Below are 24,967 nucleotides of genomic sequence, written 5' to 3' on the forward strand. Positions count from 1 at the left end.
TAAAGTTTTACTGTAACTTTAAAATGTAACATATAACTTTTCATACTTACAAATCACGTATTAAATTTGTGTGACAACGTATGGCCACGTGGAACACAAATACTTGCATTTCTGTGACATAATTTTCTAATTAATATAAGTAATGAATAATGCAGAATCAATCGATAATTAATATTGTAGAGTTTATTAAACCAAGAATATTGATAAAATATTGCTTATACACAGTGGCGTAACGAGGAATATGCTTTCGGGGGATGAGGTGGCCTCAGGGGGCGAACAAGGGAGGGTCCGGGAAAATCTTTGAAAAATGGCATGTCTGGAAATACATTTTACATAATTTTGGCACATAAAATTTAACTCGACGACCCAAATTCTACGATATACTAATCCCTGCTTTAATTTACCCATTATTCTTCTATGCTTATCGTTTTTACCTTGAGAAATTATCTTGCACACGTGCTCGAAAAGAGAGCACTGTCTATTAGGGAATTTGACCGACCCGCCAAGCTCAAGGCCCTCGAAAACAAAACAACGTAGGACGGCGCATTGTGATGATGAGCCGGCGATGAAGGCAACAACAACATAAACAAAGGGTTCTTAGGGTCGCTTCAGATTTTAATTTTTTCTTAAATGACAACATGATTCAAGGTTATGGACCGGTGACTCAAGCGCTTTTAGGAACACTACTGACATGGGGACTAACTGCTGCAGGAGCGGGAATGGTGGTTGTAATACGTGGCTCTCACGTACGTAACAATTTGATGTTTATTTTTATTAATTCAGTTTCACTGTCATTTGACGCATCGCATTCTGTTTTATTTTTTATAGTGTGCTCATTTTACTTTCGCGCAAATTGAATTGCCCTGTGTTATTCGTCTGTGTTGGTAACATTGTTATTACTTTTACTCCTTCAGAGAAAACTTTTAGATTGGAGCCTCGGATTTGCTGGTGGTGTTATGCTTGCTGCGTCATATTGGTCTCTTCTCGCTCCAGCAATTGAAGCCGCTGAAATGCAAAGTGGTACAGAGGGTGGACTTGCATTTGTACCAGCTGCCATCGGTTTTGTAGCGGGTGCACTGTTTTTGCAACTTGCTGATTCAATAATGGAGGCTTCTTCGCTAGGTGGAGACAAACATCAAACGCCAGGGATTTTGCTAGGTTTGTATCTCGTCTAAACCTTCTACGATTTGTTTCACCGGAAAGTTTAAATTGCGACCTCACTGATAATGAAATTATAAATACCAGAACTCGAACTTGGGCATACATTTTTCACCATTGTGTGATAAAAACTCATGCATTGACGTGTTATCTTCGAACAATCTTCAAAAATCTACAATTCTTGCAATTCATATACGTTCGTAATATTCATATGTCATAAATCCATTGTAAATTTACTTTTTGGTTAACAGAATCTCTTCTGTAAAATTACCTTGTCATGCTGTCTTCATTTTATCTTATATTAAGTAAAAAAATCCATAGATTATATTAATCCTACCAAACTTGTAGTCTCTGTTGTTCAATTTATTCCTCCCTTTCTCAGCACAAATGATTTCCTCTGATTTAAATTAGCATGGAAGCATTTTCATGTAAATGGAAAAAAACTGAAATCAACTTCTTATTTTGATACTAAAGTAAACTTATATTCGGATTATTTTTACTATGAAACCTTTTGATTCTATATTGATCTTTTTTAGCTCTTCAGATGAGTGGAAAGACTGTAAAAAATGATCTAGACTACTACCAAGCAAACAATCCAGTGGAGAAGAGTGATTCCACATCGATTGACGGTAAGTACCTACATAGTTGTGAAGTGCAGAGGTATGATGAGTTTGTTGCAAAGTTATTCTGATAAGACCTACACTTGCCAATTGTTCATGATTGCCGAATGATTTGCATTTTTATCAGCTAAGTAATTGGAGTTGGCTCATGGTAATATGTATCAGAGTTAAATCTTACCTTTCATACTAATTATTTTTTAATTTGACGTATGTTCATTTTCTTTGCATCTATTTCCCCAGCCAGACATCTTCTTTCCATGTGTCTGCCAATTGCAAAATCATTCATTCTAAATTCTGTCATGTGCATCCCACATAAATTCAAGTATGTATCACTGAAAGCAAGAATATTGAAGCTATATTTTTTGGTGATTTTTAACCCCTACCCTCCCTTTATTGACAAGTACCATAGTAAGTATTACTTTAAACCCATCCCCCTCCTGCATGTACAGTTGTCTCCATAAACTCGCAGTTCAAAAAGATTTTGTAAATGTTGAGAGAGCTTACACTTTTTCTTCATCACATTGGCGTGAGCTTTGGAAATTTGTCACCTCATGATATTTTTCTTGAGCAAATTTCTTGTGCACTATTTTTTCACTTCTCTCTGAATATCATATTTAGCATATGAGTTTAGTAGGATCAGTGTAAATAACTACAACCTGAATTTATACAATCAAGTTAGACTTGATACATTTCCCACTAACATTGACACAGAGGTGAGCCTAGGATGTTTGCCACCAAGTGACAACGTGGCAAATTTGTGTCGATGGTTCACCATTACCTTCTTTCCTAGTTTCCTATTTTTCCCCTCCTCACCTCATGAGGTAGGTGCCACCATCGTTGACAGCTGAGGGATGTCCTGCATTTATGGTAACCTGGCAGATGGCCGTTACATCATTCTTTTCAAAGAATATATCCAGGGAAATGGCGATTTTTGTGAAGTAATTTTGGTATGGTATAGTCTTATAAGGAGGTGAACGACCTCTTAAGACATTTGTGCCATAGTTAAGTGTAAGGAAGGAGAAGTTTGGAGGGAAACCTAGCAGTAGTATGGTCTTAATGAAAGGCACCAAGGGGATCATGTTATAATGCCCCACGATGGACGGAGTGTTGTACTCGAAGTGCCCTCCACTCAACACTCAGGCACGGATCTGACAGCCTCTGAAAAATCTGGTGCTGCTACTGTCACTCAGGATGGAATTAGGGGAAGTACGGGAGTCATGACCCTTTAAATTTTATCAAAAGTTTTAATTTTTATCAGTTCAATAGTTTTTGTATCCTTGTAAAGGAATAAAGGAAGTGTATTTGCAAATGCATGACAACAAGTCCCAAGCGTGAGAGAAGTTTGAGTTGGATTCATCACAGAGCGTAGCACTCCCTACTGTTAAAATACTCCTCTCTCCCGGAATGTATTCCATGCTCCCCGGACCCAGGTGATAACACCCCAAATTTGACGCTGAATCTGCTCCTGACTGGCACTGCCAGGATTTGAACCCTGGGTCCACAATATGTGAAGCCAACACTAACCATGACACTGACCTGCTTCCCTGTAATTTCTTTTCTGGTGATTAAATTGTTGTTTCTTCATTATATGTTCTTAGGATTCCCTGTTAGCAGTGGTGTCTCTAGCTATGGATCGGGTACAAGGCGCAGGGCAGGAGGGGGTGCACAAGCAGGGAATGCAGATGTGGTCGAGGGTGGGATGGCATTTGCTGGTAGCCAAGGTGACACGAAGGCGCTGCAGTGGAGGCGGATCCTGCTGCTAGTGGTGGCCATCACTGTCCACAACATCCCAGGTGTGTTCCTAATTGCTCCATTCTCAAATATAACTAACTACACCAACGGATAAAGTTCACCATGAAAAAATAAAACCCATCCCGAAGTTTGCTCTGAGAAAATGGCTTGGTGGTTAAACTGGCTATCACACCTGTCTTACAATTGGGAGATCCGGGTTCGAATCCCGGCTAAGCCAAATATTTTTTCATGGTGAACTTCATCCGTTGGTTAAGTTAACTTTGTACCCGTGCACGTGACTGCGTACAAACTCACTTGTTCCTGCAGTGCTTTCCATTCTCAAATGTTCCCTGAACTCCTGGTCAAGGCGAACGATTTTTTCTCTGTGGATATTTTGCACAATTTGTGCATTACCGATGACTCCGTAAAGTTATCACTGTGGCTAGTCCTGGTATTATTATTATAGTATTCTACCGATTAAGGTAGGTTTCCATGTAGTACTAAAGAGGTGATCTGGGAGCCTCCCTTTCCTTCCAGCACTGCCTTCTTTAATTCACTGTAAGGCCTACTCTCTTTCAATCTATCTAAAAATCCTATTCTTTTCCTTCCCCTCCCTCGTTTCCCTAACATTCTACCCTCTAACACCATTTTCAACATCCCCTCCCGCTAAGTACCTACTCCTCCCATCCATACCGTATGTCTCCTCCGTATCTCATTTAAAAGCTGCCTTTCCTCGCCAACCATATCCAGCACTTCGTGTCGTTCCTTTTCCTCTCCGTCTATTTCCCCTTCTCGATTCTTCTCCACATCCACATCTTGAATGCCTCCAACCTTCTCTCGTCTTCTTTCCTCAGAGTCCACGTTTCCGCACCGTAGAGAGCTACACTCCAAACCAAACTCTTCACTAACCTTTTCTTTAAACTCTTACACAACGATCCTCTCAGAAGCTCCTTCCTGCTCATGAACGCCTCCTTCGCTAATGCTATTCTCTTCCTGATGTCCTTACTACTGTATCCGTTTTCCTCTAACGTACTGCCTAAATAGTTGAATTGCTCAACCTGCTCAAGTTTTTCACCACCCACCTTTATCTTGAGTCTCACATTCCTCGCTCGTGATGCTTTACAAAACCGCATTACCTTAGTTTTCTTGTGATTAATCCTCATCCCAAACTCCTCGCAACGTTCGTATAAGGTATCCACTAGGGCCTGAAGCCCCCTTGCTGACTGACTGATCAACGCCTGGTCATCCGCGAATCTCACTGATTTGAACATCATTCCTCCCACTTTTATCCCAGCTTCTAACTCATCCCACGCTTCCCTTACCATTTCTTCAGCATACACGTTAAAGAGCAGTGGCGATAGAGGACAGCCTTGCCTCACACCTCGGCCAATGCTTGCCCACCCAGATTCTCCGCCCGCTATCCTCACTTGCGCAGTCTGGGCCATATACAGATTACAAATCAGTCGTCTATCCCTCCAGTCTACACCTATTCTCTTGAGAATATCCATTAACTTTACCCAGTTCACCCTATCAAACGCTTTTTCAAAATCCACGAAACACACATATACATCCTGCTCATATTCTAAGTTCCTCTCCACGAGGGCCCTCATTATTGCTATTGCATCACGAGTTGACTTCCCTTTTCTGAAACCAAACTGATCTTCGCCCAAATACTCGTTTGCCCTCGCCTCCATTCCTCTGTTCAATATCCTCAGCACTACTTTAGCCGCATGGGATATTAGGCTGATAGTCCTATAATCTCCGCATTCCACAGCTTTCTTCTTTTTCGGAAGCGGAATTAAAACCGTCTTCAGGAAATCCTCCGGCCAACATCCCTCCTCATAAATCTTGCGCACCAGTTCAAAAAACCTTTTCTTACCTTTCTTCCCTAGATTCTTCAGAAGCTCGCACGGGATGTTGTCCACGCCTACTGCTTTCCTAGCCTTCATATCACGGAGTGCTCTCTCTATTTCTGAATCTAATATCTCCGGCCCAAGATTATCCTCCTCCACTGCACTTTCCCCCTCTAGAGTCAATCTCTCTGGTCTGTTCGTTCCGTCATACAGGTCCTCCACGTATTCCATCCACCTACCCTGTACCTCTTCTCGCTCAGTTAGCATCCTCCCATCTTTAGCCTTAATTTTAGACATGGCTTGTCCTCTTTTACCGCCCAATAGCGACTTAACTTTGGCGTACAACCCATCCCAATCTTCTCCATCCTTCTGGAACTTTTCCATTTCCTCGCACTGTCTTTTCCACCAAGCCTCCCTTGCCCTCTTAGTTTCACGTCGTAATCGATTATTCAATTCCCTATACATTCTTTTGCCCTGTTCTGAGTCCACGTTCTTCCACTTCCTCCTCTCCTCCATTTCATTTACCATTGCCTCCGTTAACCATGGCTTCTTTATCCTTCTACTGTCAACGTAACCAATTGACTTCTCCGCCGCTTTGACTATTCCCGTTTTTATATTATCCCATCTTTCCTCTACCGTCTTGGTACTTTCAATCTCCCGTATACTAATGTCCACTAGCTCCTGATATTCTCTCCTCATACTCCCCTTCAGGGCTTCTACGTTCCATTTCTTCGCCTTCCTAACTTTCATAAGTCTTTTGAATCTTACGTTGCATTTCATGAGCACTAGATTGTGGTCCGAATCCGCATCCGCTGCAGGGAAGCTGCGCGAGTTTTTCACACTGTTCCTAAACCTCTGTCTTACCATAATGTAGTCTATTTGATATCTCCCCGCATCCCCTGGACTTTTCCACGTGTACCTTCGCCCTTTATGATGATTGAACCACGTGTTTGTGATGAATAATTTGTTTCTCCTACAAAATTCTGCTGCTTTCTCTCCCCTGTCGTTCCGTATTCCTAGACCAAAATCTCCTATTTCGTTTCCATCCCTCCCTTCCCCGACTGAGGCGTTCCAGTCCCCCATCACTACCAGATTTTTCTTACCCGGTGTGTCTCTAATTATTTCCTCGAGCTGTTCATACACCTCGTCTACTTCTTCCTCCCTATGATTGCTAGTGGGCATGTAAACCTGGACCACCACAAGGTTGGTGGGCCGCGCCTCAATTTCTACCACCAGAATCCTATCGCTTACCTGGTCTATACCTACCACACGCTTACCCATCTTCCCGTTTAATACTAAAGCTACCCCTCGCTGGCTTTCTTCCCCTCCACTATATATAACCCTATACCCATCACTCCAATAGTCCCCCCCATCCCTCCACCTCACCTCGCATAATCCTAAGACGTCTATCCTCCCTTTATCCATTTCCCTTTTGATATTTTCTAATTTCCCCGCCCTCATCATAGTCCTCACATTCCACGTCCCTACATTTAAAGCCGACTTCTTCTTTTCCATCTTCTTGGTCTTCTTTTCTTCCTTCTTCATTGCTGCTGTTGATGATGATAAGTCTCTGCAAGGATTTCGCATGTTGACGACCCCGAGGACCTTGCCGACCTCGCTGCCGTGCCCGACACCCGCCCTTTGCGGACGGGTCCCAGGCGATGAGATTCCGAGGCTCATTTGGTTGTACTCCATGTGTTCAGGGAAGAGATAGTTGGTAGGGTTTCCCACTTCCATTCCAACAGTGTTTTTCACGTGACACCATCACGTGGACTACCTTTCGTCTGGCTCCTACCCTTCGACCTATCTGGCATGGGTGGCCCTACCGGGAATAATTTAGAATTAATCCCGCCAGTGCAGCTCTAGGGGTCATAGGAGCGCGCAAGCCTTTCCACCGCGACAAGGTTGTAGCCCAAGGGAAAGGAGTCCTGGTATACTTAAATTAATCTAGAGTGAACACCTCTTTGTGTTCAAAGTTCAGACTTCGTTCTCCGGCTGTGGCCCAGTGTGCACGATTTGGACTGCTAGTTGCATAATATGCTTATCAGGCCATACCACCTTGTCCGGTATATCTAGTCCACAAATTTCCACTGGGGAGGAAGACACCTCGGTAGCTTAACTGGCTAAAGCACTCGGCAGGAAATGGAGGGATCTGGATTAGTATCCCGGTCAAGGTGAATGATTTTTTTCTCTGTGGATTTTTTGCACAATTTGTGCATTGTGGGTGACTCCGTAAAGTTATCACTGTGGCTAGTCCCGGTATACTTAAATTCGTTCCCTGAACTGATGGTGTTAGTTGCTAGTGTGCTCATACTACGGCCTACTAAGATGACTCACGTCCTGTCCTTTGTGGTCCGTCTGTGAATACCTTGAAATCTGGGAAATGTGCAGGAGTCCCGTTGCTTCTGAAAAAAACTGGAACTTGACTTTTAAGTATGCCATTTTACCTATTTCTTGATTAACACCTTTAATTCCCCCCTACAATATCTAGATAGATTTCCAGATATTTTTCTAAATGGATTGGTATAGGAATTTGAATTTCTCCTGAATAACAAAGGAAATAAATGCTTGGTGGAACTTATTAAGTGGAATTTCTTTTATTTTTTTAGTAATGGTTAGTGTCCCAATGCCCTCTGCCACATGCCAATAGAGGTGGCTTGCAGGGTAGTACGTAGATGTAGAAGAACATCCTAGTGCTACATGGTAACTGAACTATTTAAAGTGGTAAACTTCAGTATAATGCTTGAGTATGCTTAATGCTAATGGTACCTGTATCATATTTTTCCCAACAAAGTGTGGAGGTTGTAGCGAGAAATTGAAAATTAAAAGAAGTAATATAATATGTTGGTGTATAAAATGGTTGGACTAACGAAGAAAAGTAATGCAGTAAAAATATTACCATTATTTGAGCAAGGCCAAAAAAAATATGATGCACAAAATTCAGTGTGCTTACAAGGGTTGATTTGAATATCTGTGCAATTTCAGAGGGACTTGCTGTGGGTGTTGGTTTTGGTGCTGTAGGGAAGTCACCATCTGCAACGTTTGAGAGTGCCAGGTATGTTTAATTTACATCTTGCTTTAGTTTTCCTCTTGTTTCTTTAACCCTTGCCTGCTGGCGCCTACAATTGGAAAACGTTTTCTGTGCTACGAGTAGCATAGGAATGTTTTAAACCTCTCTGTATGGAGCTATTTTTTGGGGGTGAGTTGCCTGGGTATTTTCGTTCCTCAGATTTGGGACCCAGCTCAGCCCGTCCCTTACCCTGCCCATTGGACTACACCCCCTAACCCTATCTTAGCACTAATCCACAGTCAACTTATTGCATTACCAGTGTTTTTGTCAACCAAAAATTGTATTTGATTTTCAATAATTTACTCATCTAAAATATTTATTAATACTTTTTTAAGCATTGTGGAATTTTTAAAGTATTTCTAGCGTTAATAACAACAAAGTTTGTAAATATGAGGTATTAAGGCTATAAGTCCGGAAGTTCATTATTTTTACGCTAAAATTTCGTTTAAAAATTGCTCAAGCACAGAACAAAACGAAGAATTCATTTCAAAGTATAAAAAAATTGTAGCATGCTACAAAATATATAATTGAAAAAAACTATTGACAGTATAACCACTTTGCAACGGATTTCTGCGGTGAGGATGATCATAAATTGGTGGGATTGTCGGGCTTTATTGCATGGGCAGTGGCCCTAAGGACTCGCTAACCTGGGTCCCAGGTCGGGCCTGTATGCATCAGACATTTGCTACCTCAGCAGTCACTTCCCTTCCCTCGTGTAGGTCCAGACGTTTGCATTGTAAAATCCACGACTGCTATACCCAGACATCAGGTGTTATCATTGGCGGATACAGAAAAAGCTCAATGGGGGGGCGCAAAATATATTTTGAACTACTTGTATCCTAATGAAAAATAATCAAGTTCCATGCAAAGTTTAGGAAAGTTTTATTTTTAACTGATTTTACACACACACAAGATAATAATATCTTATAATATAAAAAGATACAGTTGTGGTTCACCACTGTGAGGCGATGTGGGTGGCTCCACAATGGGGGGCGTCCCATGCATCCCCCATCTGTATCCACAACTGGGTGTTATGCATTTGATAATTCCCGTCAGCTCCACCCAACGTCTGTCGTGAAAGGTTTAAAGCCTGAATCGCATGATCATTTTTTCCATCCCTTATGAGGGATTTTTCTTCTGATTGCTCCAATTATGGGGGAAAAATGGCCATTTCATGTGATCATTCTTTACGATGGCCCGAGGGATAGAAATCCCATCCCTTTTTTCATCATGCTCTTTTTCCATAGCTAAAATCATTAATGGCACTGCCCTTCAGCCAATCAGAATGCTCAGCTGCTAACAGTAATTGTTACACCACACTTAGCATTTCATTGAATGACAGTTGTAAATACAGAAAGTGATGGAAAAAGGTTGCAGGGAATGATTATGTGATTCATAAAATGATAAGTCGAGCTATCATTCCTGTGGTCCCTGAAAAGCTATCTCTGGAGCTATCATTCTGAGGGGTGGAAAAACTTTTCAGGCTTAACTAAAGGCAGAAGGACGCAATGTTAAGAATGCTGCAGGATATGGGAATCTGAGTACTCGAGAAGTTGAATTTTAGTCGTATTGTAATGTCACAGCCCGGCATCTAATGTTGCAGGACACGTTTTAAGTGTGGTTTCTTGCCCTTGGTGATGGCAAGCGATTATTCACAATTTGTTTTCTTCATTTCACACACAAGTCGCGAATTCAGATTCCGGATTTGCAATTGGAGAGCAATATGATTAAAACTTTTTATTGATGAAATACCTATGCGGAAATAAAATTTCGTAACTCTTCTTAATTTTAGACCAATATCGATTCTCGATTGACACTGATACTTTAGCTCCTCATTCTGATCAAAGTCAGCTTCAGATTTACATGTTTCACCAAATAGTTAAAATTTTTAACTCAAAGTTTATTTCCATGTAAAATCCCCATTGCCAAATCAGTTCAATGAAAAGACATAAAGTAATAATGAATTTGTGCGTCAAGAATAGGGTAGTTTCCTTCATCAAAGATAACGAAAGGCATTGATTACAATTCGTTACCCACCATAAGTGAATTCATAATATACAAATTATTTGGTTTTCGAAATCCCAGTTTAGACGAATGGCAGTGGTCAATTTTAACCGCATTTGAAAAGTCCAGATTGGCGCCCATGTGATGCCACTCCACATGGCGTCACAGGGACCTAGTTTCTATACGAGTAGATAGGAGTTTTACATTGTCTGAGATTACCAATGCATGCATGAGGCACAGAGGTCAGGGAAACATGTCTTAATAATCACCTATAAAAGCTGGCTAAGGTCGGAAAGTTTTCTTCGTTTGATAAGGTATTAATAATCCTTATTTAAGCCAAGCGCTACCAGCTAGCAGGGTACTCTGCTACCTGCTAGCAGCCTGCATCGTATCAGTGCTCAAAGCCTCGCCCCAATGTCACCTCACACAGCGACAGTGGGAACCAGAATGACGTCACACAGGGTTTTCCCAGCATTCCTTCTTAGCCGTCGCATTTTTGCTCGCTTGAAAATTTTCAATTTTCATTTAATCGTGAAAAATAGATATTGTCATTAAAAAATCTAAAAGCATGAAATGCGTACTCCAGGAGTAATAATCTTTCGATTTAGGTAAAAAAAAATAGGAAACCACCCTATAGCCAAAATTTAGGATGCTACCAATATCTCGGGAAGAAGAGGAGCTGCTGGTGATGGCATGGGTGGATATTGAGGCACTTAGTTAGCACGGGTCATACGTCCTGCACTTTGACTCTAACTGACGGCTACATTGGTACTGACTACTGATGAGATACGGGTGATCAGTGACTGAGTATGAGTAATTAAGTCCAACTGAGTTAAGTAGGTGAGTGACAATAGTGTCTCCACCATGCCATTATATAGGGAAGGTGAAACAAGGATGTTTTTGACGAAGAGGAATGAGAAGAGGAAGGTTTAGCCATTCCTGAAAGTGAAAGGTACAAATCCCGAGGCATAGTTTGACATAGCTGGCTATTCTGAGATGACACACAACAACACATTTATCCATATTTTTGGAAATGGATATCTTCCATTTCCGGATGACTACAATGTACCATTATTTTTTTTTTTTAGTATTTACTACAAAATTCAATCATTGCATTCTTCTGTTGTAAGTTTAATATTGTGGCTTACTGTACCCGTGCTTGGCATATGTCGGTCAGGTTGAACCTTACCCATGTGGGCCAAGCAGAATTTTTGCTGTGGCTAAATTCTAGGTTCATCTATATTGGGGCACTCAATTCTGCTATCACATCACTGACTGATTTTCCCTCACATTCCTCAAGTATGTAATCATTTTCCCTTTTCTCAATTCGTAATGGGCTTGTTCACCAATTTTATTTCACTCTTAATTGTGATGGAGTTGGAAAAATAGAGAGACCTCTATTTTCCCATTTTTTAGCCTGCTACTTACATTTTGAGCCATTAACTACGAAAAATCAATGACCTTAACCCTTTCTCAGATAAGTTGGTAACGTCAGGAGCCTTAGAATAAGGATTAACAGTGGGTGGGTTCGTCACTACTTTGGTCCCAACATACCTCTAGTGTTACTATGGTAACTTGGTGTTGAGTCACTTGACTTGCATACGAATAGCGAGTGGTAAACTGTACATGCACATTTAAGTACAAGGAAAAATCATTGGGTGGTCTGTGTATGTGTGTCAGTGTGGACAAATTGCATATTTTTTCTTGTATTTGGGAAGCAGGATAGTTAGCGATGGAAGAAACAAGGAAGGAATTATTTGCAGTATAGCCCAGGCAAAGAGAGCATTCTACCAAAAAAATTCACCTGTGCCTGGAAATTGAAGCATAGAGTATGGAAGCAATTTATCTGAACATGCATGTAGAGTATGCTTTTCTATAGAAGTTAGGATGGACAATGAAAGCATCAGTAAATCAAGGGTGAAGGCTTTCAAAGTTTGGTGCTACAGAAAAATGATGAGGACCAAATGGACAGGGCTGGATTTACCGTAAGGCAAAATCGGCACGTGCCTAGGGGCGTGGCAGTCCAAGGGGCGCCTTCTGTTTGCCAACCGGCAATGATCTGTACTGGAGGCGCCTCGAAGGGCACCACTGTCAGCGCAGGCTTATTATGTGGGTTCCGTCTGCCTACAGGTAACCTCTTTGCTAGAACCTGTTCTTTGTAACCTGTTTTTTGGGCTTTGAATGTGCTAAGTTAAACTGTTTCAAGTAGTTTTACTCCAAGCTGTTTTTTTTTTGATTGAATTGCCTATGTTTTCCCCGTGTAAAAATTTAAGCTGTCAGCCATACATCTGTTTATTCCTTTTTTTCCCGAGTGTTACCTCATGCGAGTGGATATGCCTAATCAAAAAAATCTGGAATGGGGGGGGGGGGGCTCAAGTGAGGTTAGGGCACTCTATTGAGAGGTGCCTTTAGTGTAACTTTGGGTAAATTCGGCCCTGCAAATGGATCAACTGAGTAAGTAATGAAGAAGTCCTAAGAAGGGTAGGAGAGAAGAGAAGTCTCAGGAAAACTGTGATAAGTAGATGAAACGATCTAATTAGCCGTATCTTGAGACGTGATGGCCTAATGAAGACAATCATCATGGGACAAGTAGATGGCAAGAACGGAAAAGGAAGACCTCAAATGAAATATAGAGTACAGGTAAACAAGGATGTGAAAGAGGAGAAAAATATTATATGCGTGGAAAGATTAGCTTATCGAAGAATTGAGTGGAGAGTTGAATCAACGTACCATTTGCCCTGCCCCCCTTCCCCAGCCACATTCCCTGACTACACCCATGGCCTCATGTGGATCATTGTTCTTTACTCTCTCGGGTGTACTTTTATTCCTCAAGGATATGCTTGAAGTCAATGAACCTGGACTCCCATGACGTAATCAACTCATGAAAAGTGGGGAGGAACTTTGGCATATTTTCATTTCAAAATTATGAGAGAAAGGCTGAAAGAGTAGATTTTCTTTTTCGTAGCGACTTTTCCTTCAGTAGACTGAATTTTGTGTATGAAGTGCGATTTTGAGTCTGGGTCAACAACCCTAAAAATTAACTCGGGCCTTTTTTTAACGAATTATTTACTAATTTTTGAATGAATTATAATAAAGTTATGAATGGAGGCGCTGAGTGTCGTACAATTGTGATTATGACTTCTACTCCAGTTTTTTTTAAATTGGCACATCATGTGGATAGTTCGAATTAAAATAAAGAACAAATAATGTCAATTTGTGATGCAAACGAAATTTATCATCTGGAAACATTCTTGTTAGGCAATTTCGAGGAAAGTTCATTGGGGGAGAGAATATATCGCTATAATGCATGCCCATGTTGGAATTTTTTCCTCGTCGGCCTGTGGAATGCGAGGAATGTTGGTGACCACTACGTCACAGAACGAGCGTGTTAAACCATGGTTGATGGAAGGAAGTTTTTTGGGACGCTGTCTGGTTGTGTTTTCGCGAGAATCTGATGCAATTGTTAAATGTTGTAAATGGAAACAAGGCAGCGGGTCATAGTTCCGTCGGCGAGTGGGTTTTCTAACTTATAGAGGCTTTGTAGTGGTTATTCGTCCTCGGCTAGGAGCAACAGAACCGCAGGACTTTGAGAGTGATCCCCGCTGCCTTCTCATTTCCCGTTAAAAGGGAGAAAATGAAACGCGTTCGGTGCGTATTTGTACTCGATGGGGGAGGGGAGGTCGCATTCCGTTGATATAACGTTGTAGTTGGTTTGTAATCCGTTAGAGGACTCTGGGCGTAGTGTTGCGCCCTCTCTGAGCGAAGAATAGGAGATGAGAGCGATTCGTGTGGATGCGGCCTAGATAGAAAAACCGAAACCACGTGATCCACCGCCACCCCCATCTTCTTTTACCGAGGAGACCGCTGAGTGGCTGATTCGATTGCATTGTTACAATGTCGCGACTGCGCGTTTGTTAATTTCTGGTGGAGAATTTTATTTCTTCCGAATTTAGAATGCAAAGCGACTAAGGGTAGTCGTTAGACTGCGTGAAAGCTATTTTCAACTTCCTGCAAAGACATCCGCGATGTCCAGTACATTCTCTCATGTTTTCCGAGTTTCCACCGCGTTGTTTCATGTCTGACGAAGTAATATGTGTAAAATGGGCCTCCACATCTGACCTGCAGATGATGGCGGGTTTGTCGGCGACACTTTCGTCATCAGACTCGAAACAACTTGAGTAAACCCGGAAACCATAATAGGCGCCTTATTCAAGACTTAATTTTATTAGATTTGCCATTTTCCGTAATAATTGCGACATTATCCCCAAGTCACTTGGCCCCAATATCTGCGTCTGCTTGCAGTCACTGGTATGTAGCCTCCGAATGTAATAAAGTTTACTTTGGCTTTATTAAATTTTGTTGTTGGAGTGCCTGTCGTTTAGACGAGGAGTAGAAAACCTTTTCTTTCGCACAGGACGCGCTTTGAATGTCACATGTCCCCGTAAATATATAATTGTATTTTCACTTTCTATTTCTTAAAGCAACGGTCAGTTTCCTCATTTCAAGTTTTAAATGTTTTATATAAGCAATTATATTATTAAAATATTATTGGAAAGTGTGATAGAATTCTAATGTGTCTGTAAGTCATGGAATGTCAGGGAAAATGACAAAAATGATAATTTTAGTAAAATTAAAATGGCGAATTTTCCTGCTCACCTTACTCAAAGGTATACATATCTTCAATACAAGAGATTCCCATTCCAAATCCCAAAATTTCATTAGGACGGTCATTCTATCGCTATTTATTTAATTTTCGTATCATGGTTTAAAATTGATTAGTTTTTAGCCCAGCATTTAATTTCAGCTTATCGCAAAAATTTTGTCATGTGAATTTTAATACACAGTAAAATACGTATAAAGAATAGTCTGTTCAATTGCAAATCGTATGGAATAGGGAATAGAATGTAGAATAAGAGTTTCAACCCCCTAAAATAATTGGATGATACAGCATAGCGTGTATCCCCTCCTAAAGAACCTCAACGAAATGTGAACCCACATGCCTATTCAGGTGGCTTGCGGGTAATGAGTCTGATGTCTACCCAAGGGCGTACCCAGGATCAAAACTAGGGGGGGGGGGGCAAGCCATGGTTGTTCAAGTTGTAGGTTAGATTTCAAGATAGACATGAAAAAGGTGATTGAAATCATCATTTTAAGGAAACTGTAACAGCACTATATTAGTTTTTACAATTATTTGCATGAAAAAATATTATTTTCCTTAAAGACATTTGCGATTTTTGCTTCACGCTGGGTACGCCCATGTGTCTACCCTCATCTTCGAAAAACATTTCTGGCCTAGACCTCGCGTCGTAGTTCTGGGGTATCTCTACCTTCACGTGTGTAAAACCAACCTGATGGTTTCACCATTTGAGTGGATGACTGGTTATTCGCCACCTCCACAAAATAATTATCAACAAAATCTAGAAGTAGTCCTGCGGGGCCGCATTCAGCCGATCTTTACCAAAGAGGGCGTTGGGAATTTGGTTGTTGCTTGTGGGACCGCGGGAGAGATGGCAGGCGTGTCGCTTCCGAGGCCTCGGCCGTTGAATGAATCAGTCATGAATGAAGGAGGAAGGAGGGGGCCTCTTTCCCCTACCCTTCCCCACATCCAGACGGGAAAAGTCCTCTCCTCTCTCTCTCACATACATACATATACTATATATATATATATGTATATACTGCCACCACCCACCCACCCCCTTCCATCTCTCTCCTCCACCCAGCCAGCAGCGCCAGCCACCATCTGCATTCCATTGGCGGCTGGAGGTCGTTGACCGGGGAGAAGGAAGGGGGCGGACGGACGGTTTAGCAAAGGGGGGGAGAGGGGGAAGTCTGGGGCTCTCTAACCCCCTCTTTTAAGGCCTTGTCCCCCCCCCCTCAACGCCCCTCTAGAAGAAGCAGCCAGCCGCCTCCACTGCTACATGCATTCTTGCAGCAAGGACATCTAAGGCCGGTTGATTGAAAAAAATCAGCAATCAATTTAAACTAGTTAGTAACGAAAAATTAGATTCTCAGTTCTGGGGCATTTCTATGAAATAATTTGTGTAGGCTAGATGCCATTTGTCATTCATTAGAAGAAATAACCACTTCCAATTGAGTTCAGTGGTTTCTGGGCTGTCTTGTTGTCTTTTCCAGAAATATACTCGTAAATACTATAGAGTAATATTAACTCTGTGGTTGCACTTCTCCATTCCTTATTAAAACCGTGTTATGTCATACATTTTTGCAGCGAGGACACTTGCTGCTAGGCCGCTCAATTAAGATAAATTGACACTAAATTTAAATTAAAAATTAAGGAAGAATTAGTTTCACAGGTTGGGGGCGTTAATTAGTTTCACAGCTTTGGGGCATTATGGGGAAACATTAGCGTAGTCTACACGCCATCTGTCATTCCTTTGAAGAACTAACCTCTTGCAATTGAGTTTAGTAGTTTCTTGGCTGTCTTGATGTCTTTTTACTGGGAGTTTACTTTCCCATTCTGTGTAATATCGATGTCATGACATATATTCTTACAGCAAGGAAATTTGAGGCCGGTCAAGGGCAATTATGTAGCAATAAATTTAAATTATAAATTAAGGAAAAATTAGTTTTTCAGGTCTGGGGGTTTTTATAGGAAAATATTTTTGTAGGCTGGACGCTGTTATTCATCTGAAGAACTAACCACTTGCAATTTAGTTAAGTGATTTCTGGGCTGTCTTGTTGTCTTTTCAACAATTATACTCATAAATACTGTATGATAATATTAAATCTATGGTTGTACTTCTCCATTCCTTATTAAATCCATGTTATCACGTACATTCTTGCAGCAAGGGCACTTAAGGCCGGTCAATGAAAAAAAATTAATAGTAAATTTAAATGAGAAAGTAAGGAAAAATTAGTTTTACAGCCTTTGGGCTTTTATAGGGGAAAACTAGCGTAAGCTAGACGCCATCTGTCAATTCTCTGAAGAACTAACCTCATGAAATTAAGTTTTATGGTTTATAGTTTGCCTCGTTGTCTTTATTCCGGAGTGAACTTCTTCATTCCATGGGCGTACCCAGCGGGGGGCGGAAGGGGGTATCTGCCCCCCCCAGAAGCAAACATCGCAAAAGGCAATTCAGTACTAGATTGAAATAAAAGTTTTCAACAAAATTTATTTAAACCCACAAAAAATGATATTAGTATAAGACATGCAACTAAAATCCTTTTTTCAAGAAAATAATCCCTTAGCGAAAAAACTGTTGGATTTTAACAATTACTGTTAGATTTTCTACAGTTTCTGTTGGATTTCAACAATTACTGTTGGACTTCAATAGTTACTGTTGGGTTTTATCAGTTACTGTTGGATTTTCTACAGTTACTGTTGATTTTCAACAATTACTGTTGAATTTTCTACAGTTACTGTTGGATTCAACAGTGGTCCCATTTAACTGTTGAAATTTTCAACAGTTTTTTAAAATAGTTGTTTTACAGTTTTTTCGCTAAGGGATATTAAAAACTAATAAAGCGGTGTTATAATTTTAAAATGCTCGTTTCATTCACTTTTTCCATGCTAAATTGTTACTACAACTTGAACGAACATGGCTTTCCCCCCCCCCCTTGTTTTGATCCTTAGTAAGCCATTGCTTTATTCTATGTTAGATCCATATTATATTTCATCCCAATATGTCTTTTTCCAGAATTCGCGGCTTGAATTAACACTGACGTGTAAAAGGCACATAAAGCACTTGATTAACAAAGTGACTACGAACCTGCGCTTTCATAAAAATTCGAGCTAATACTCCCGTCAATTCATAATCGACCAAATCGCATGCTAATTCTCGCGCTTATTTCACCAGATTCAGAGCTATTTTTTTCTGTGAACGCCGCAGTGGTGGATACATAAGGGGGTGCGCCCTTTGCCAAGGCCGTAGCCAGGGGGGGATGAAGGGGGATTGATTCCCCCCCGAAATGAAAAAAATTAAATAGATACTTTATGCTCGCTTGGTGCTCACACGACGATATTATGTAGCGGCGCAGGGATATCTAGTTGTCCAATGCGACCTAAGTCAATAATTATCTAAGCGAATTTGTAGGTGCAGTGTGTGTAGTTGTAGTGCAGTGTGTGAAATAACAGTGTTGTGAATTAGTAGAGAGGTGAGTGACTTATGAGCCTCCTGAGGGACCGCAGAATTGACATCGACACCGAGGAGTTAATTCATTTGGTCGCTGCAAAGAAAAGCTAGAAGGCTTAATTCAATTTTATAATAATATTTTTATATTTTCCTTTAAGGGTTTATAATAAATATGTATATTTAACCGTATACGCTATTTTATTTATCTTATAAAAATAACTTTGTTTGTCTACTATTCCATAACCCCCCCCCCCCCCCGAAAATATTTTCTGGCTACGGCCTTGCCCTTTGCAGGGCCGCCCGCATTGCCCAACATTGCAGAACCACAATTGTGACTATTTTATATCATAAGATGGCATTGATACGTATATGTGTATAATCAGTTTAAATAAAAATTTCTTAACTGTTGCATGTCCCTTGCTTTTTTTAATGCATGTCACTAGTTTAATATAGGTAGCTCAAGATATCTTTTGCCCCCCCCCCCCTTGAGTTTTATCGGTATCCCCTACTGGAACGCCGCCATGGACGAATGGGTTCCTGAATCTCTTTCTAATAGTCCTTACGGACAATTTATTGCAATTCTTTGCTATGTACCGGTCGTCTATATAGAGAAAGAAATTCCTTATCTCCGATACGAGACGTTTCACGTTAACTGTAAGACAAAAATGCAGAAAGAACACGCAGTCGGAATCAGTTAGGTTCCGATATCATGTCTCACAAACGAGACTTGTGTGTTTTCATTGCGTTTTTTCGCTTGATACAGAGCTTTGCCGATGTTTTTTTCTAAATTTATTCTCCAAGATCTGTTAATGCACTTTTATTACTTTCTAAAAACATTTAAAAAAAAAATATTTTTCACTACTTAGTCCGACTTGAAACAAGTTTTGTCGGCTTTGCCTTCTGGGAATGTGGATATTTTTTTTCTGTATTCTTAGGAGCTTGCTAGATTGCATCGATCTACTAGATTCATTTATACAATCACGGTATCATTGTTCCAAAAGCTAATGTTGAAGTCTTAAGATATGCGTACCAATATTATGCCCTTAAATTTTTCTAAAGCTCCCGAAGGAAAGAACAAAAATTGAATCCAGGTTAAACGGAAAATTGAGAGTCTGTCTTTTTTTTGAAGGAGAATATTAAAAGTGTTTTTTAATCTCTTGGCTAGGGGTTGATTTGATAAGGAATTCAATATCCATTGTATGTCTCGTTATAATGATTTATGCTTTGTTTTTGTGGACTGATTTTGATATTGTTGTAATAATGAACACTTTTCTGTGCATAAGCTTGCTTTGATATTTTTGTTTGTCTATGCTGTTATATGTAGTATCGGATGGCAATCCCACTAAAAGATAGTCCTTCTAGGCAGGGTCGGTGTGGCCAGGTCGGCTGGTTGGCGATCGCCGAGAACCCCGAGCTTAGGTCCCCCCCCGCAACGCTCGCGTTAACCATGAAGCGCGTACGAAAAGTGTAATAAAAATACTCAGATGAGTTAAACCGTAGGTTTTTTTCCCGATTGTAAAATTTTGCGTTTTTATTGGCTGCTTCATTTGCAAAATACTAAGTGTCAAAAGGCAAAATTAAAAATTAATAAAATAAAGGTGTTTGAAAACAAAAGCGTTTTTTTTTGGAAGGGTTATTCGAAAAGGTTATTTTAGAGTTTTTTTTTAGATTTCATTGCAGTTTCAAGGAAAAAAAGTCACCAAGTAGATAATGGAACCGTAACACATTATTAAATTTAATAAGCTGTGAAATTCTCACTTTACACAGTATTTTTTCTCACGAAATTGCTTTTTTTTATAACTTTTATCTAGTTTTTAACAGCCATAAATGCGTCAAAATCCGTTTCCGGGCATGCAAATTCCTACAATTTTCCGAGGTAGGATCCCTGGTAAGAGTAACTTCTTAAGGGAGGGCCCCATCATGAGCCCCAGCCGCGGGCCCCTAAGCACTCCATACTGCCCCTGCTTCTAGGGTACCTAATTTCACTAAATTAGTGCTGATGATTATTTTATGCTATGAATTATGTAAACGAATGATATAAAGTAATATATTATTATTTTATCATTATTATTTGTAATATTTCGTTCAGAGGAGCCAAAATATAACATTTACTCCGACATTTGTTTACTTACGCATTACACGCCGTGCATTTCCTTTAGTTTTCCTTTCTTGGACAAACGGCTGCTGGCCATTGAATTACATACCATCCACTTCCGGTTTGGCGTGGCCGTGCACTGACAGCAATGGTGATCAAGACGCGCTCTGATTGGCTCTATGTAAACCGTAAGGGTGAACTTGACCATATTTCTTACAGCTAACATCCATTGTGGAGTATCGTACGCCTTACGACTTATATCCCATTACAGACCAGGCATTATCGCACGCATTCGTTACAGATCTCAAAGCTTAGTGAATGGAGTATTTACGTAAGTGTTGGGAACAGCGACCAAAAAAAAACATTCGAGGCATACAAACTCCATTTTATAATTTTTACTCAGTTAAATTTCCTAGTCATTCATCATGAACCGTTTAAAGGTCGTATATCAGATCTTCCGCTAAAACGAACGGTCGCCATATCCTCATTTAGTGAGTTTGGTAAAACTTTCCGTCTGTCATTGTTAGCTATTGACATAGAATAAGGATCAGTTGAGGGCGGTTGACGTCACTAAATTGGTGCCTACATACCTTGAGCGTCTAGCCATATACATTTAATGGTAACGTGAGTATCGTGTTACGTGACTTGTACACGTTTAGCGAATAGTTCATTTTTGCTTTGGGCGCCAAGAAAAATGGAAAGCTAAGTGACCTGTCGTTCTTGAATAAAGTAAAAAATATTTAGATGTATTATATTAAATTTGATATGTGCCTAAGTTTTCGTCTCGGGCTTCTTGATGTTCAAATTTCTCTCGTCTCGTGATACATTTGATGGGTACAGGGGTTTACGGAACAGGGTGCTAACTATCCACCCTATAATAACCCTTGCTTAAATGCTACTGTAAGATTTTTTTACATTAGCTTAGTTACATCTTTTTGGGGTTATTGTAAGCGACAATAATCAGGTGAACGTGTTTTAAGTCACTTGATGACGAGCTCATATGACAATTTCGAACTACCTCAACGGAAAACACATCTTGCGGTCATCTCCGAGTTAGAAAAAATGAGAATCCAATTTCCAATTGTTCCCGTTGTAACGAAGTCATTAACGTGGCGATGACCTGTAGGTGCCTCCTCCGTTGGAAATAGTTCGTAATTCACTACATGGGATCGTTGTCTCACGGTATCAAGTGAAATCGAAACCAAGTTGAATTGATTGTGCCTTTCGAAAACTCTCGGCCTATAGCAGCGAAAATTAAGTTTTATATCGTGTTGTTAAATATATAATGTAAAGCCCTGGCACCCAACGGATGCAAATCATTACGAGTAAGAAGGTGTCGAAGGAAAATCACTTCTGACCATTGAGCAATTGAGCAATGAAAATATGTTTAAATTATGTACCAAAAACGTTTCGACCACGAGGCTTGTCATGCTGTCGATAATAAATATGAACCTAACAATTGAAAATTGGGATTGTGGCGCCTTTTCTTTGTCAATATCGTATAGAAACTATTGCAAATTTCATTTCTAATATCATTTACAACATGCAGCATAAAAGGTTTTACTCCAAGATCGACTATCTTAATATATAGGGCCGTTTACCTGAACCTGACTCAATCTTGAGTTTTCGCTCAACCTCAGTAGTTCAGATCTCTAACTCAAGTTTAGTTTGAGTAAGAGTTTGTATTATAGGAACCAACTTCAACTCAACTCACTTGAACTGGATCAACTGTGGTAAAATTTGAAAACTGATGGATTTACTTTAACTATTTTCGTTCATGGTCGCCTGCTCATCAAAAACTAGCGTTAATGAAGTAAAATATCACACTTGTAAGTATTTCTACAAGATATATTTCGTTTTAAAAATGTGAGGCAATGGCGGCGGCCATCTTGGAACTTGGCGAATCAATTTGAGTTTACTTGAGTGAGGCCTGGCAATACCAACGTGTAACCGAGTCTAGTTTGAATGGGGATTAATACTTGAGTAACGTTCTGTAATACTGCACATGGAGTTTCGGTCGTAAAATTCGTAATACCCATCTCTTACCCTAGCAAATTCTTAATTCGTCCACATCAATTTTGTGTACGGAAGGGATTGCGATTGTCATTATCATGGAAATTTCAAAATTTTGTCTCTTCAATTATACCTTATTGACTGAAAGCCAAAAAGCACAGGTTTTCCATGTTGTTTTTTCTGGAAATCACTTCTGAAAAAAATCGAATTTTCATCAAGTTTCTGATAACCATATACCTGTAAGCAAGGAGACTTCGTAGAGGAGGCCCGTTTCGTTGAAGCTTACTTTTGTTGCCATTTCGGGCGCATTTTCATCGATTTTCCAAACAGTGCTCAGAATGGCGATGAGGTAATAGCGATACATGTTGTATTCTCTGTAGTCATCGTATAAAATTGAGAGGAATACAGTAACGGATACTGAAAAAAATCAAGGGGGAGGGGCGCGAAAGATATTTTAAGCTACCGATACTTTTATCGTAATGAAAAATAATCAAGTTACATGCAAAGTTTAAGAAATTTTTATTTCAACTGATTGTACACGTATTCAAGATAATGCCATCTTATGATATAAACAAGTTGCAATTGTGGTTCTGCAATTTTCAGCAATGCGGGCGGCCACGCTAGTGAGGGGGGGGGGGCACGCGCCCCCTTCGCCCCTCATATGTATCAGCCACCAGGGGAGGATCCAGGATTTGTTTCTGGGGCGGCACAAGGATCTGACAGACCAACGATCTTCTCGTAATTGAGATTAAAAACAAAATACGACTATTACCTTGCGAAATATTCTCTTTATTTTAATATGAAATTAAACGATTGAGGCTACGCAATGCACAAAACAAAGCGAACGTCATGATAACCGTATACACATTTGGTCTATTTGTTAAGCGTCTCGGGGTGGCACGTGCCGCCGTACACCCCCTAAATTCTCCTGTGTCCGCCACCTGAGGAAAAGTATAATAATAATATTAACAACGAGAGGATTAGAATCGAAAAGTTGTGACTTTGTTAGATCACCATCAAATTGAATGAGATTGACACCATCAAAAATACAAATTTTGGTTAACTGCCCAAAAAATAACGGAATTTTCCGTGAAATTTGGATAGATCTACTCGTCTGCGAAAGGAGTGGCGACTTTTGTAAACATATTTGAATGCGCGGTGAGTGACTTCACATGTAGAGTCCGACTGGCCATTCTTTCTTTGTCATATTCGTGCAGTTAACTTAATTCCGAGTCTACCTGATGACGTAGGATGATGATAACCAATGACAATTGGGTAGAAATCAAAGAAATCTAAATTTATTATTTGCGCCTTGTTATTGATGTTATAACTACGCCTTTGTGACTGAAATTATGAACCCCCGGTTTACTTGGAAATGAAAAGATAAATTTAGCCTCATTTGAAAAAGGCCAGAGAAACTAACGGTCGGCCTTTGTCCCAGTCATGTTTCATAGAGCGATTGTAATTTAATTGAATTTTGTTTATTTTTTTCAATTAATGAGTTATTTGGAATGCAAGATTGGAGGCATTCGAAATATGGTGCTATCGAAGAATGATGAAGATAAAATGAATCGACCGTGTAAGTACGTAATGAGGAAGTGAAAAATATGAAATAGGTAACTATGAAAGATCTGGCGGAAGGGGAGCCGGAATTGAGAGCTTGGTCAAGCCAATCTTATGATGGTTAACTTAAGACGATGGTGTTACTCTTTTAATTGTGGCCTATTTTTTTTAACTAACTTTAAGGTAGTTAGTGGTTGTCGCTCCTATGCCGTTATTTGCGACTCATGTCTTGACTCGCCTTAGCCTTGTGCAAATAGAGAAGATTTTAGGAAATTGCCGTAAGAATCATTGCCCCTATTATCGCCAATTAATTTTGTAATATAGATCCAGTAGTAATAATTTTACAAAGATAATTTAATATTTTATGGGATCAGTACAATGAACATGAGTGAAAGTTGTAGTGCTAATGATTCCTATTATATTCCCTATGTATTTTTTTACGTTGTATGCAACCCTATGATGTGTACGCGTGCATTTTGTATTAGAACTACTGCCCATGTCGTTCAGCTGTAGCCTAGGCGGTATTGCATCGAGAATTTCATATAATTATACCTGCGCCCCAGCCGAAAGGCCTTAAGGCTATGAAGAAATGTTGAAGTGTGGAGATATCGACTCGGAGAATCCGTTAAATACCTCGGAGTTCTACGACCTCGGAGCTATTTCAAATGACTGCGAAATTTCATGTGCATGTACCTTCTATACCTACAGCTCATTCAGACCCGAAATCGCAATTTATAAGAAGTAGTTCATTATATAGGAGATAGAGAGTA

At 40.1% G+C, this 24,967-nt stretch overlaps 1 protein-coding gene across 1 annotated transcript in view; it reads left to right on the forward strand.

The window, feature by feature from the left end:
* Nucleotides 1-545: 545 nt before the first annotated feature.
* LOC124165574 (zinc transporter ZIP11) overlaps nt 546-24,967 on the forward strand; it is a 36,941-nt gene continuing 12,519 nt past the window's right edge. The window contains exons 1-5 of the mRNA XM_046543030.1: nt 546-746; nt 915-1,158; nt 1,695-1,787; nt 3,377-3,571; nt 8,348-8,417. Coding sequence (XP_046398986.1) covers nt 639-746; nt 915-1,158; nt 1,695-1,787; nt 3,377-3,571; nt 8,348-8,417 — 710 coding nt within the window. The 5' untranslated portion in view covers nt 546-638. The remainder of the gene's footprint in view (nt 747-914; nt 1,159-1,694; nt 1,788-3,376; nt 3,572-8,347; nt 8,418-24,967) is intronic.

Source organism: Ischnura elegans, chromosome 9 (genome assembly GCF_921293095.1).
Source record: "Ischnura elegans chromosome 9, ioIscEleg1.1, whole genome shotgun sequence".
Classification (NCBI taxonomy): Eukaryota; Metazoa; Arthropoda; class Insecta; order Odonata; family Coenagrionidae; genus Ischnura; species Ischnura elegans.